A 13,963-nucleotide genomic window follows, 5' to 3' on the forward strand; every position below is an offset into this window, starting at 1 on the left:
GGAGGCTGGAGAGTAAGTGACAGATGCATCTTAATAAAGGAAATAGGGTATAATATCACATTTAGTGACTCTTCATGATCCTACCAGTGATAGAGTAGGTGGAATAGGGATATTGAATAATGTAGGGTGCTGCATGGGGTGAATTGCTAAAGGATTTTGTGATTGCTGTAAGAATGACAGTTACCTTTTTCATGTCTTCATAGCTCAGTAACAGGAAGTTGTCATTTCCTCTCATAGACAGCCAGTCACGGGTGTGCTCAAACCATGATCCATATAGCACTGTGTGAAAGGGGAAGGAAATTATTGATTACAAAGAATAAAATTGAGGTCTGCCTATTATTATTCACTTTCCACAAATGGCAGAGAAATTTACTAAGAAAAATAAAACCAGTATTTACAGCATTTAATGTGATATTTTATGTAGCCATGTCAGAGGAGCATTAGGTGGCAACTGAAGATCAGTAGGTTGATCCACCAGGAAGGAAAGTTCTAATGGGTGAATCTCAGATAGGTAAGGCCCCAAAGGCTTTGGCTCTAGAATGTCTTTTGCTAATGTTGCACCTTTACATTTTTGCCGCTGCTATTTTCCTATGGTATCTAGAATGGTGTGAATGTATGTGGGAAAATCCCCACTTCCCTTAATTTATTATGACTATCTCCAGGAAATATCCTATTCTACCGGGCATTTTTATTTGTGAATTATTGTAAAAATTATTTCCTCCTAAGCTATTCTGTTTAAAGCAATGGTTTTATACAAAATAATAGTGATAGTTTAAATGGGATTTTGGTAATTTAGGTTCTTTAATAAATATAGTAATTGATTATGATAGAGTTTAGTTTCGTAGGGAAACTAATAAAGTCAAAAGCAAGATATGGTGTTTCCCCTGCCCATGATAAAGCATGGGCTGCAGAGAATAGAAAACAAGAACAAGGAAATGTCACATACCTAGTTTCTTTTGAGGATCCATATGGATTGTGGTTTAGGTTAATGATTAAGAAAAACAATTGTGCTGTAGAATATTATTTTAAAGTATGTTACTTTTTATGTTGCATTTGTTTAACTCTGTGAAGTTGTGTTATGGTACTTGTCTAAACACCCGATGGTCTAATAAAGAACTGAAGCCAATAGTGAGGCATGAGAAAGGACAGAAGGGGCTGGCAGGCAGAGAATATGTAGAAGAATTCTGGGAGTAAAAATGATCAATGAATGAGAGAGAAGAAGGAGGACATCAGAGTCAGCAAACCAGATACACAGCCAGTGCCAGTAGGAGTAAGAGTAAGAGTAAGATTTACAGATGTAAGAGAATGGGAAAAATCCCAGAGGCAAAAGAGAGATGAGTTAATTGAAGTTAAGGAAAGCGGGCAAGAAACAAGTCAAACTAAGCCCAGGTGTTTACAAGTAAGAATAAGCCTCCTTGTGTGATACATTTGGGAGCCGGGTGGTAGACCACCCAAAAGAGTAAAAAATGAACAAGAACACAATTGTGTCCCAGAAGTTAAGCTAGCTCAAGTTCTTTTAATCTTAATGTTGAGAGATGTGACATGGGCTTCAGTGTGCATCATAGCTAAAAAAAAAGCTTTCAATATGACTTATAGATAGGATAAGATAATTTTGTTAATAACTTTGAGATGAAAAACTTGGGGAAACCATCTAAAGTTTAGAAAGGCACATAGTTGAGTGAGGGACTCATCGAGGTCAAGAAACAAGAACAAAGCAGCCTAGTTATTATTTGCAGATGGATCTTTCTTGTTAGGATAGTTTGGCAATCCAAGATGATGATTAATTCCTTAATGCCTTAAATCCTGATAATTAATTCAAAGACAGTGATTAATAAATGCCCATTTATGCCCTCTGCTTCCTGATACAAAAAAGCTATTGATGAATGAATACACAATCTGAGTATTTAAAAGACAGAAGAATGATTGTTTTTTATACATAATAATTTGGGTTTGTGATTCTTTTAAGATTGTTCATAGGATTACCATTTGAGATAAGTAATAAAATTATTGATCCTTCCTTTGTAACCACAAAATTCAGCCTGGCAGTAAAACAATCGTTGAGAAATATATCTTACTGGCTTATATTCTGTTAATCTATATATATTCTTTTAATCTATACCAAGTTGCTTGGATATGAATGTATGTGGGTTCGTGGGATAATTTGTTTTACATCCATAATATGTAGGATGTTTAATCACTTGAGGGAAATTGGAAATTATCTTTTCTAACTCTATTCATTGTACTCATGCACTTGACAAATAGAATGTAACCACATTGTAAGTTTTATATTGCCTGAGAGATTTTGTTCAGATGTACAAGCTGTAAGAGAAACATAGAGGAAGAACAGAGAGAAAATGATGGAGAAATACAAATGTTTGTGCATGTTTCCTCCTTTTTTGTTGGCCCCAGAGAGTTAAATTTTGTCCTCTCTCTGGCCCCAGCGAATTAAGTTTTACACCCTCAGATAGTAAAGTCAAGTTAAGTGATTAGTTTGCTGACTCTATGGCTTCCTCTTCAATCCTTGAGCTCCTGAAGGCTGGTCATCATTTCAATGATACCATTTACCACACACACAAAGTTAGTAAGCAGATAAAATCCAGTTCATTAGTGAACTCATCACCTCACAGATTTACTACTGGTGCCATGAGGAGACATCCTATTGGCAAGTAGCAGTGACAAAGGCATGAGTTAGTAAAATGTGATCACAAGAGTACAAGAAGCCAGAGGATTCTGAGCATTTCCAGCTTGGGACTTTTTATTACCATAATGTCTGGAGAATTCTATTAACCCCTTCTGAGGGAGATCTATTCCCACTAACAACCACCTCTAAGGTTCCACAACTTGTGAATAATGAGTCCTTAAGACCAAAGACAGCAAATCATAGACAGCTAGAGATGTTCAAGGCATAGCCTTCCACATTCAACCCAATGTATCATTTACATTTCTAGTACTATTTTGATGTGTTTTCACTAGTCAGAGTGTCCTAACTGTTCCTGTCTAGTTGTGCTGTCTCTTCATGCCTCACCCTCCATTGCAGGCTTGTATTGTTCCCCATTATCTGAAGAACCAACTGAATCTAGTCAGGAGAGAAAGTAAGACTTAAGTCATTGCCAGAGAAGTAGGACACATGAATTCAATGAATCTAAGATTTGATTGAAACCTGGCGGTGATAAATGATCTACAGAGAATGTGTAGAGATAAAGTGAATTGCATAATATATGAGAGAATTAAGTTACTTAAAGAGATTGAAAGCTGGGCACATGTGATAGCTCAAAGATAATCAATTGCCTTGTATGTCACAAGACCTGAGTTTGGATCCTCAAAATCCATTCAAACATGGTGATGAAGCCTGTTTTTTTTAAACCTAGTACCCCTACTATGACATGAGAGGTGGTGACAGGAGATTGCCTACAAGCTTAGGACCTGCCAATGTGCCATACACAGGGATGTACAAGAAGGAGATTGTCTCAAACAAGGTAGAAATCAAGGTTCAACACCTGATATTATCATCTGTCTTTAGCATAAGAACACCTACATTTTCACATTTGCATGCACTTCATCATAAACACTAATACATACATGCATAAAAAGAAAAGCTAGAAGCCAAGTGAAATGATGTGTCACACATATGTAATGCAAAAATTAAGAAGGGAGAGCCCGCCGGGCGGTGGTGAGGTTTGCAGACAAATGGATGGATCTAGAAAAAATCATCCTGAGTGAGGTATCCCAGACTCAGAAAGACAAACATGGTATGTACTCACTCATAACAGGATACTAGATGTGGAACAAGGATGACTGGACTGCTACTCACATCACCAGGCAGGCTACCTGGAAAACAGGACCCCAAGAAAGACACAGGGATCGCCCAACGACAGAGAAATGGAATGAGATCTACATGAACAGCCTGGACAGGAGTGGGGGTAGTGAAGGGCGAGGGTCGAGGGAAAGAGAGCTTGGGTGAGTGGGAGATCCCAGCTGGATCAACAACAGAGAGGGAGAACAAGGAATAGGAGACCATGGTAAATGAAGACCACATGAGAATAGGAAGAAACAAAGTGCTAGAGAGGCCCACAGAAATCCACAAAGATACCCCCACAACAGACTGCTGGCAATGGTCGAGCGACAATCCGAACTGACCTACTCTGGTGATGGGATGGCCAAACACCCTAATTGTCGTGCTAGAAACCTCATCCAACTACTGATGGACCTGGAGGCAGAGATCCATGACTAGGCCCCAGGTGGATCTCTGGGAGTCCAATTAGCGAGAATGAGGAGGGTTTATATGAGAGAGAATTGTTGAGACCAAGGTCGGATAAAGCACAGAGACAAATAGCCAAACAAACGGAAACACATGAAATATGAACCAATGGCTGAGGGGTCACCAACTGGATCAGGCCCTCTGAGTGGCTGAGACAGTTGATTGGCCTGATCTGTTTGGGAGGCATCTAGGCAGTGGGACCGGGTCCTGTGCTCATTGCATGAGTTGGCTGTTTGAAACCTGGGGCCTATGCAGGGTCCCTTGGCTCAGCATGGGAGGAGGGGACTGGACCTACCTGGACTGAGTCCACCAGGTTGATCTCAGTCTGTGGGGAAGGCTTTGCCCTGGAGGAGATTGGAATGGGGGGCGGGCTGGGGGGAAGGTGAGGGGGGCGGGAGGGGGGAGAACAAGGGAATCTGTGGCTGATATGTAGAACTGAATTGTATTGCAAAATAAAAATTAAAAAAAAAAAAATTAAGAAGGGAGGCGAGCCTGGGCTACCAAGTGAGTTCCAGGAAAGGCACAAAGCTACACAGAGAAACCCTGTCTTGAAAAACAAAACAAAACAAAACAAAAAAAAAACCAGAAGGGAGAGCCCAAAGACCAGGGATTCAACGTAATTTTCAATTACATAATGAATTTCGTGTCAACTTGGGATACAACAGATCCTGTCTCAAAACCAAAAAAAACAAAAGCATGTTAGTGAGTGCACCAAAAATAAGCTAATAAGAAATATTGATAATAATTAATAGCAGTTCTGCTTTGGAAAATTGTCTTAAAAGGTAATTTGGGGACATGAATTACAAAGTGTATTCCCAACAAGGCTGTAGTTGGAAGATTTCGTGTGTCCTGACCTGCTGGTGATAGGGACACATCTCTCCCACTTGCATCCCCCCCAAGTAAATACACAGAAGCTTATATTAATTATAACTGCAAGGTCATGGCTCAAACTTTTTGCTAGCTATTTTTTATATCTTAAATTATCCCATAACTATTAATTTGTGTATCTCCACATGTTCTGTGGCTTTAACTGCATAACTGTGGCTCACTGGCATCTCTTCTCTCATTCTTCCTGTCTCTCTCTTTTAATTTCTACCCTGCCTCTAAACTGCCTTGTTATAGGTCAAATGGCTTTATTTATCAACTAATCAAGCAACACATATTCACAGAATACAGAATGACACTTCCTCACCATTTCCCCTTTTCTGTCTAAACAAAAGGAAGGTTTTAACTTAACATATTAAAATTACAAATAACAAAATAGTTATCAAGCAATAATTACAGTTACAATATCTAATCTATTTGTATTTTGTAAAATTAAAGAAAATATTCTATCTGTCCTATATGTGTGAGTCTAAGGTTTCATATTTAATTTAACTTTTATCATAACCAAGGGAAATTATAATTAGAACTATCTAGTCTTCAACTACATCAAAGACCCCAGAAGGATATATTACTTAAGTAAGCAAGAAATACATTGTACGCAACTTCCAAAAATCTAGAATGACAGAGAGAGCTGGCTACCTGAACAGTTACATGCAACATTGTTGCATCCTTAATTAGTCTATAGGCCTAGTGTCTCTCAGTTGCTTCTCTCTGTGTCCTGTGGAATGTCTGGCAGTCTCATCTGTTAAGTAGGTACCTGAAGAACCATCTTATCTTGCAAAATTCAGTGGTCACCTTTTATGGGTCCTGCATGTCCACTTAATTCAACATATTTATTGTCAAGCAATCAAGGCAAGGGCAATTTTTTGTCTGTTGGCTAACTTTTGCAACAAAGAAAGCAAACTTCATAATGAGTTTCTTCAAGGCCCATTATCTTCTCTGAAGTAGACTGGTGCTGCCAGGAGCAGACATGTCTCAATGTCCAGAAAGTCAAAGTTCTTAAAATATTTTAAATTCCATATTCTTTAGGTCTTTGAACTGTTTGAAGATTACGTACATAATTGAAATATATCTATGTATATCTAGACAACTTAACTAACATGACTACAAGTTTGATTATCTTAGATGATTAACTATGAATATGTATTTCTTAATGATACATTACAACTTTAAATGAGTTGCACAAAAAAAATAATTCCAAAAAGAGTATAAATATACATACAGCACAAAAAAATTAACTTTAAATTTGTATCAATAAACTAAAATCCATAGCAATGTAAAACATTTTTAAATAATAATCTACCCTTTCATCTTGTCATATCTATAACATTCTCTTTTCCTCTTGAGAAAGAAATTGTATTTATAATCCACCTGCTTTAAACAAAAATAAACATTTATAAACAATATTTTGGGAATTTAGGAGTAGCTTCTCATACTACCCCTGCTGATTGAGGGTGCTGGTAATCTTAGGGGAATCCTGAGAAAATGTGAGATAATGTTCAAGTCCTGGGAAGCCTGGTTATAACCATTCTTGACAGGTACCACCTGTTAAGGTTCAGGATGTCTGGCTTGATCAAATCTGAACCTTCTTAATCTGGAACAAATCCATAGCCTCTGGCTTTCTGTGGAAAAAAACGCAGAGCCTCCTTTCCAAAGCAACATATCCTTAGATCCAAATTTTTAAGTCAAAATACCTTTAAAATACATATATTGGTTTAACAAAGCAGCCCTTATAATCAAATGTCTTTCTACAGTTAAAAATCTCAATGACAACATAATCCAGACTCTGTGTATGATTTCCATCTTTATGTGGCTCATTTTTATATTACTTTTACTGTCTCTTTAAAGACTTTACTCTTTAAAACCTATTTTATATAACTCTCTATATTCCTTTTCCTCTCTCTTCTAAGCCTATATATATTTTTACACACACTATAAACTCTTTAGGGTTTATCCCATTTGAATCTGTCTCATTGTGAGTCTATTGCTTTAAACTGCAGTGGCTAGTACTGAAGTGACAGTCTTGGGTGCTGACTCTGCCCACCTCAGCTTTTCAACATGGTGGAGATAATTCACCATTGTCTCTAGGAGCCATGATGTCCACTGACTCCAGGAGGCTGTGGGTCTGTGCTTCCACCCAGAAATGTGTAGCCCAAAGCCTCTTCCTTTTTTTCTTTTGTCCATACCATCAAAAGCTAAATCCACAATGCAGCATGGGGATGCTTCTCTGTACTCTGGAGGGAATCTGCCATGCTCAAGCCCACATGCCACAAACCTGCCATACTCAAGCCCTCAGGCTGCAGCTGGCCTGACAGACACACTAGGAAGCTGTTTTTAGCTCCCTTTTAGAATCCTTTTTTTTAAACTTTCTCAAGTTTTGGGTGGAAATTCTTGCCCCATGTTGGGCACTAAATGTAGCTTGAGCTTTCCTGTGTCCTGCCTGGCCCACAGCCACCCAGAACCAATTTAAACACACAGAGGCTTATATTAATTATAACTGCAAGCTTTTTTCATTGTAACTTTTATATCTTAAATTAGCCAATAAATATTAATCTATGTATCTTTAAATTTATTATATGTTACACTTTAATTGATAAGTATCAAATTATGAGACCTAGTGGCTGTATCCAACAACAAACAACCACAAAATTTTAGTGTTAGTGGTAAGTAATATTCAATAACAAGTCAAGTACATTCTTGCCACCTGGACAACTTCCTGAGGAAGTCTGAAAGCTCCAGTTACAAATATGTAAAGCATGGCATCTCATAATATGACAGAAAGGAAGATTACCATCAATAAAGCAACCTGTTGAGTGAAATCAAAAGAAGGTATGTATCAAGGTTATATGACCACATTAATAATTACATGAATGACCAGAGTGAGGTACATAAGTAAACTGGTAGAGAAAGAGGTGTGGGGGAAGAGGAGAGAGAGAGAGCAGGAAAAGTAGAAAGAGACTGGGGATTTTAAACATGTATATTTGGAGAAAATACAAATCTCTAGAAACTTGTGGATAAAGAAATAAATTTTCAATGGTTTATTGTATTTTTATTTTTGTATGTTTATATGTTCTTATGTGAGTACAAGTCTGTGTGTGTCTGTGTCTACAGAGCTGAGAGTGTTGGTTTCCTCTGAAGCTAGAGTTACAGGAAGTAGTGAGCCACTCTGTGAGGGCTCTGGGAAACAAAGCACCTTCTTCTAAAAAGCATTAAGTTCTTTTGGCCAGAGCCTTCTGTCAAACTCCTATGATAATATAATTTTAAAGAATAAGCTATACTGTAAAATGAAAAGTATAAAGTAGCACAAAATGATCTCCACAACAAATACATTGTAAATGAATTAAATAGTGATACAAAAAGGAATGGTGTGGTAATGATATGACAATGGGTAAAATGCTTATCATGTAAACCTGATGACCAGACCTCAGTCTCTATAAACCATATAAATTAGAAATGGACAACTGACTCCACAAGGTTTTTCTCAGGTTCTTCCAAATGTTCTGTGAGATGTGGGTACCACACAGACACTTATGCACACATGTACACTAGATCACAATAAATAAGAAAATTTTAAAAGAAAAATATATCATGGTGTGAAGGCAAGGTGAAAGATGTGGGACAATCCAATAAGAACAAAGATAATATAGGAAGAAGGTATGAGTGGGAATTCCAAGATATCTATCACTCTATGGGAAAAAATCTAAGAGGTGTTACATTAAAATTATCTACTGATAACTTTTTTTTTAATTTTTATTTTGCAATACAATTCAGTTCTACATATCAGCCACAGATTCCCTTGTTCTCTCCCCTCCCCCCCCTCACCTTCCCCCCAGCCCGCCCCCCCATTCCAATCTCCTCCAGGGCAAAGCCTTCCCCACAGACTGAGATCAACCTGGTGGACTCAGTCCAGGTGGGTCCAGTCCCCTCCTCCCAGGCCGAGCCAAGGGACCCTGCATAGGCCCCAGGTTTTAAACAGCCGACTCAAGCTGTCTTCAGTTGTGTCCCCAGTGAGGTGCCAACTAGGTTTCTATTGGTAGTCAAAACCCACATTCCCACAGAAGATAATAATCATGGTTAAATTGAATGGGTCACCAATAAAGAGATGTGAAAGTTATAAAGGAGAACTGTAGGGAATGGGGGTTACTAAAGGTGAGAGGGAGATCAAAGAGGGCAAAGGGTTTCAATAAGCAGAACATAATTTATACATCTTTGTAATTTCTTAAGAACAAATTCAATAATAAATTCATACAAAAGCACAAACAATTGCACATAATCAAAGCAACTTTGGAAAAAGATAGGACCTTATTTCAAGTTATGCTACAGAGATAGAGAAATGAAAACAGCAAAGCACTGACACCAAACAAACATGTGGATTAATTGAAATGAAAACCAAGACATAAGTTCACACAACTGCAGGCACTGTATTTTTGACAAAATATCAAAAACATGCATTGGAAGTAAGATCTTGGTATCTTTAGTACATGGCTTTTTAGAAACTAGATTGCTATGTGTAGAAGAATGAATTTCAATCTTAATCCTTCATCACACACACACACAGACACACACACACACACACACACACACACACGTACACCAGTTGTAAATGTATCAAGACCCTCAACAGAAGATACAAAACTATGACACAGTTGAGGAAAATACAGGAAGTGCACTTTGAGAGGTAATCACAGGTAAGGACTTTCTAAATGCTACTCATCTCACTCAGAAAATAAGGCAAGTACTCAACAAGTGGGATCCCTTGAAATCAAAAGATTTCTATCCACTAAAAGAAATAATTAATCATGTGAAGATTCAGGTAATACAATGGAAGAAATCTTTGCAAGTTATATGCTTCCAGAAAATGTGTATCTAGTATCTAAAAAGAATTAAAGATAATAAAATATTCAATATAAAGAAAGAAATGGATCAAAATCAAAAATTCCTTGATTAGCTATCAAGAAAATACAAATAAAAACTAAAAACAACTTAGGAGTCTATCTTATCTATGTCAGAATGGCCACAATTATTTAAAAAAATTATGCCAGAGCTGTAACATAGAGAAAATGCATCTCAGAAATGACAACAAAAAAGACAAAAAAAGGAAAAAAAAAACAAATAAATGTTTGAAGTGTATGTTGAAAATGTTTGAAAAGAAAAGATAATTTAAATACAAAGGAATGAGAAAGAAGTAGATGCAAGTAATGGACAGGAGTGTTGAAAGAGTATATAGTCAAATGTTATTCTTGTTCTAAATTTCTCATGGATTTGGGGGTTTTGTGGTCCAAAATTGGGTGAAATATAAGCAATACTGAAATTATAACATTTAATATGATGTTTCCCAGCTTCTCTTTTGGATACCAATTCTAACTGTACATAAATTCAGTATTGTATAGACTTTGAGTTTCAATAATTTTGGTGAATCTGGTTTTTATTTATGTACAAGTTGCTTTATAATAAAATTTAGTTTTTAATTTTTTTAATTTTCAGAAAAATTGTGGGGAAAGAAAAACACTGTTGGGACTGAAAACTGCATAGCCATTATTTAAATCACTGTGGGAATCATTAACAAAGATGAAAACAAAAATTCATATGACCCAGCTATCAAATCTTAGGTATTTACTCAAACTAGGTAGGTATATACTACTATAGACTTAGATATATACAACTGCATAGGCACTTGAACAGTTGTGCTAATTGCAGCTCTATTCACAATAGCTACAGAACAGGTTTAGCCTAGATGCTCATCAATTGAAAATAGATGAGGGCCGGGCGGTGGTGGCACATGCCTTTAATCCCAGCACTCTGGAGGCAGAGGCAGGAGGATCTCTGTGAGTTCGAGGCCAGCCTGGTCTACTGAGCGAGATCCAGGAAAGGCGCAAAGCTACACAGAGAAACCCTGTCTTGGGAAAAAAAAGAAAGAATATAGGTGAGATTGTGATATGTACACACAATAAAATTTCATTCCACTTTAAAGATGAAATTAGGAAATTCTCAGTAAAATAGTTGCAACTGGAAAATATACTTAATGAGGTAACACAAGCACAGATAGACAAACACTGCATCTTTTCTCTCATACTTGGATCCTAGACACATTATTAGCATGTTTACCTTGATGTGTAAATAAAGGAGAGGAAGGTAGAAAAGAACCATTAGAAGAGAAGCAAGAAAAAAAGAGACCTTAAGGAGAGAGAAGTACCAGGACACATATGGTATCAATATGAATGAGGGAATATGAGAGTGATTGTGTGGATGCAAAAATGGGGTGGGTAAATAAGGGATAGAATTAACCAAAACCAAGAATATATGAAAATGCCATATACAAACTCATTAGTTTGTAAGCTCATTTAAAAATATATTACAGAGTTTAAATCAAGGCAGCTTTCATGAGCAGATACTACTGCTCCCAGAAGTTATTGGTTATAAAATAAAAACTGCATTGCTATTATTGGGATGCCTCCCTAGGAGTTGTTGCCTAAAATGGGCCTGAGGATCCAAATAATATAGACAATTGTCATTATTGTCAGTTGCCCACAAAAACTGGTTGGTAAGACCCTATTTATTTATTTATTTATTTATTTATTTATTTATTTATTTTTGCTTTCGAGACAGGGTTTCTCTGTCTAATTTTGGTGCCTGTCCTGGATCTTGCTCTGTAGACCAGGCTGGCCTTGAACTCACAGAGATCCACCTGGCTCTGCTTCCCTGGTGCTGGGATTAAAGATGTGCACCACTACTGCCCAGCTAAGACCCTATTCCTAAAACCAGTCTTGTCACACAACATAAGGAAAGAAAACTGGTAATGAGCTGAAATATGCCTTTCTGCTGAATAGCCTTCATTGTAACAAAAGGTTTATGTACGATTCTAGTGGGAGTGTCTTGTCAATAATATTACACTCATCTATGGACACTGATATCTATATTTTAAACATCCATACAACATACACCCACTGGTGCAATAACTGCAATTGTGGTATCAGAGTAACCAATCATTTTTTGATTAAGAAGACTTCACATCTGATACAGTAAGCATGGTCAAGTATCCATGATGGGGAGGGAATAGGTCCTAGTGTTGTTGCTATCACTGTTGTTCTGTTAACCACAAGGTATAACATCTTCATTAGTACTACAAAGACTAGCTACTCCAAATATTGCCAGGATGGTTAGTCATAGGTCAAGCTGTAGCTGTGCCATTAGGCAGTGGCTTATGAGAACAGGAAGACTTCACAATTAGGTTTGTAATGGTAATGATCCTTGGATCAACAGGTGGTAGAGTGTAGAGGAATAAGACGGAGCTAAGAGAAAATTACAGAATATACTAAAGGCTAGAGTTGTAACCAAGTTAGATAACATAAATGACTTGGGGATTGAAGCCCAGAATTAAATAAACAGAATATAGAAGTGAGTGCTTGTAGTTCTAGAACTCATGAGGTAGAGGGAGGAGGAGCAGATCTTCAAGGTAATCCCTATCTCTATTGAGAATTCAAGGCCATCCTAAGCTATATCAAACCTTGTCTTCATAAATGTAACTGAGCCTCCCTCAACCCCTATATTTAACAGGACACTCACCATTTCCTTTGAGGAACCATTCAAAGTAAGTTCCTAGTGACTCTGGATTATCGATAAGTTTTGTGTTACGAAAGAAAATATAAGCAGACACAAGAGCATCTCTGGGATTTCTGATGATATAGATCACCTTAAATGGAAAAACATGTAAATGAAGGTCAATATAGTCATAAACCGATTTTATCTGGCATAGTTTATATGAAAAGTCAATCAAATATCAGTGAGGTTTCTAAAAATTTTTATCATTTTTATTTGAACAAAATATGAACAGAAGTGCAAAATATCTATATTTATCAGAATCTTCTTTTATAATTTTGATTTACAAAAATGAAATAGCAAAATGACTGTGTTCACTAATTCTGTAAAAAAAACCAACAGCAACTAGAAAAAAACAAGATTGATTCAATACTTGTAAAGATCAATTATCTTACAGTGTAAAAGATTATCCATCCACTGTGAAAGAATGTCTTATACACATGGAATAATGCATACTATGTTAAATATATCTGAAAAATGACAAACTAATTGATTTCTGTAAGTGTAACTATAAAAGAAAACTCTCAAAAGAATCATGATGCAGAGTTTAATGCTAACATTTCATTGCAAAATGGTGAACACAAAGACCCATGAGCACTAAAAAATGCTGATACAGAAAGAAATAGACTTCCCCAGGGAAAAGCATAGCAATTGGTTATGCCATACCAGTTTCTTAGCCTTGAAAACATACATACAAGTAACATTGTACATACTGAGCAGATTGTACCAAGGTACTTAGGAATATGTAGATACATATATAGATGTAACAAAAATCATGAAAAAAACACAAATTTGAAAGAGAGAAAAGAGAGTTATGATGGTAAGCCTGGAGAGAGGAAGAGAAAGGGGGAATAATGTATTTAATTATAGTACAATCTCAAAAACAGAAGAAAAAATTTCAAAAAATATAGTATTAATTAATTAATGAAATTAATATTTTGTCCCAATGCTCATTGTGACATTATTATATAATTCATCTTTTAGGCCTTAATTTCTCCAGACAAAATTTTTCCAAATCCTGATAAGACACACATATATAGCTTTACGATCACAACTTCATTGTGATACTTTCAAGAGAGATTGTTTTCTACATTTGTCTTTGTGTTTAAGCATAAATACTTATAGTTTCTAAGGTGTGGGGACGTCCACAAAACTTTCTTATTAACAGTGAGCAATGATGTGTCAGAACCTGGATATTTCTGATTCCTTTAGGAGATCCCCTAT

At 36.6% G+C, this 13,963-nt stretch overlaps 1 protein-coding gene across 1 annotated transcript in view; it reads right to left on the minus strand.

Moving 5' to 3' along the window:
* Window positions 1-13,963, minus strand: part of LOC131901273 (alcohol sulfotransferase-like) — a 31,573-nt gene that overhangs the window by 14,724 nt on the left and 2,886 nt on the right. The window contains exon 3 of the mRNA XM_059252485.1: window positions 12,707-12,833. Within this exon, the coding sequence (XP_059108468.1) occupies window positions 12,707-12,833 (127 nt within the window). The remainder of the gene's footprint in view (window positions 1-12,706; window positions 12,834-13,963) is intronic.

This window comes from Peromyscus eremicus, unplaced genomic scaffold (assembly GCF_949786415.1).
Source record: "Peromyscus eremicus unplaced genomic scaffold, PerEre_H2_v1 PerEre#2#unplaced_67, whole genome shotgun sequence".
NCBI classification, from domain to species: Eukaryota; Metazoa; Chordata; class Mammalia; order Rodentia; family Cricetidae; genus Peromyscus; species Peromyscus eremicus.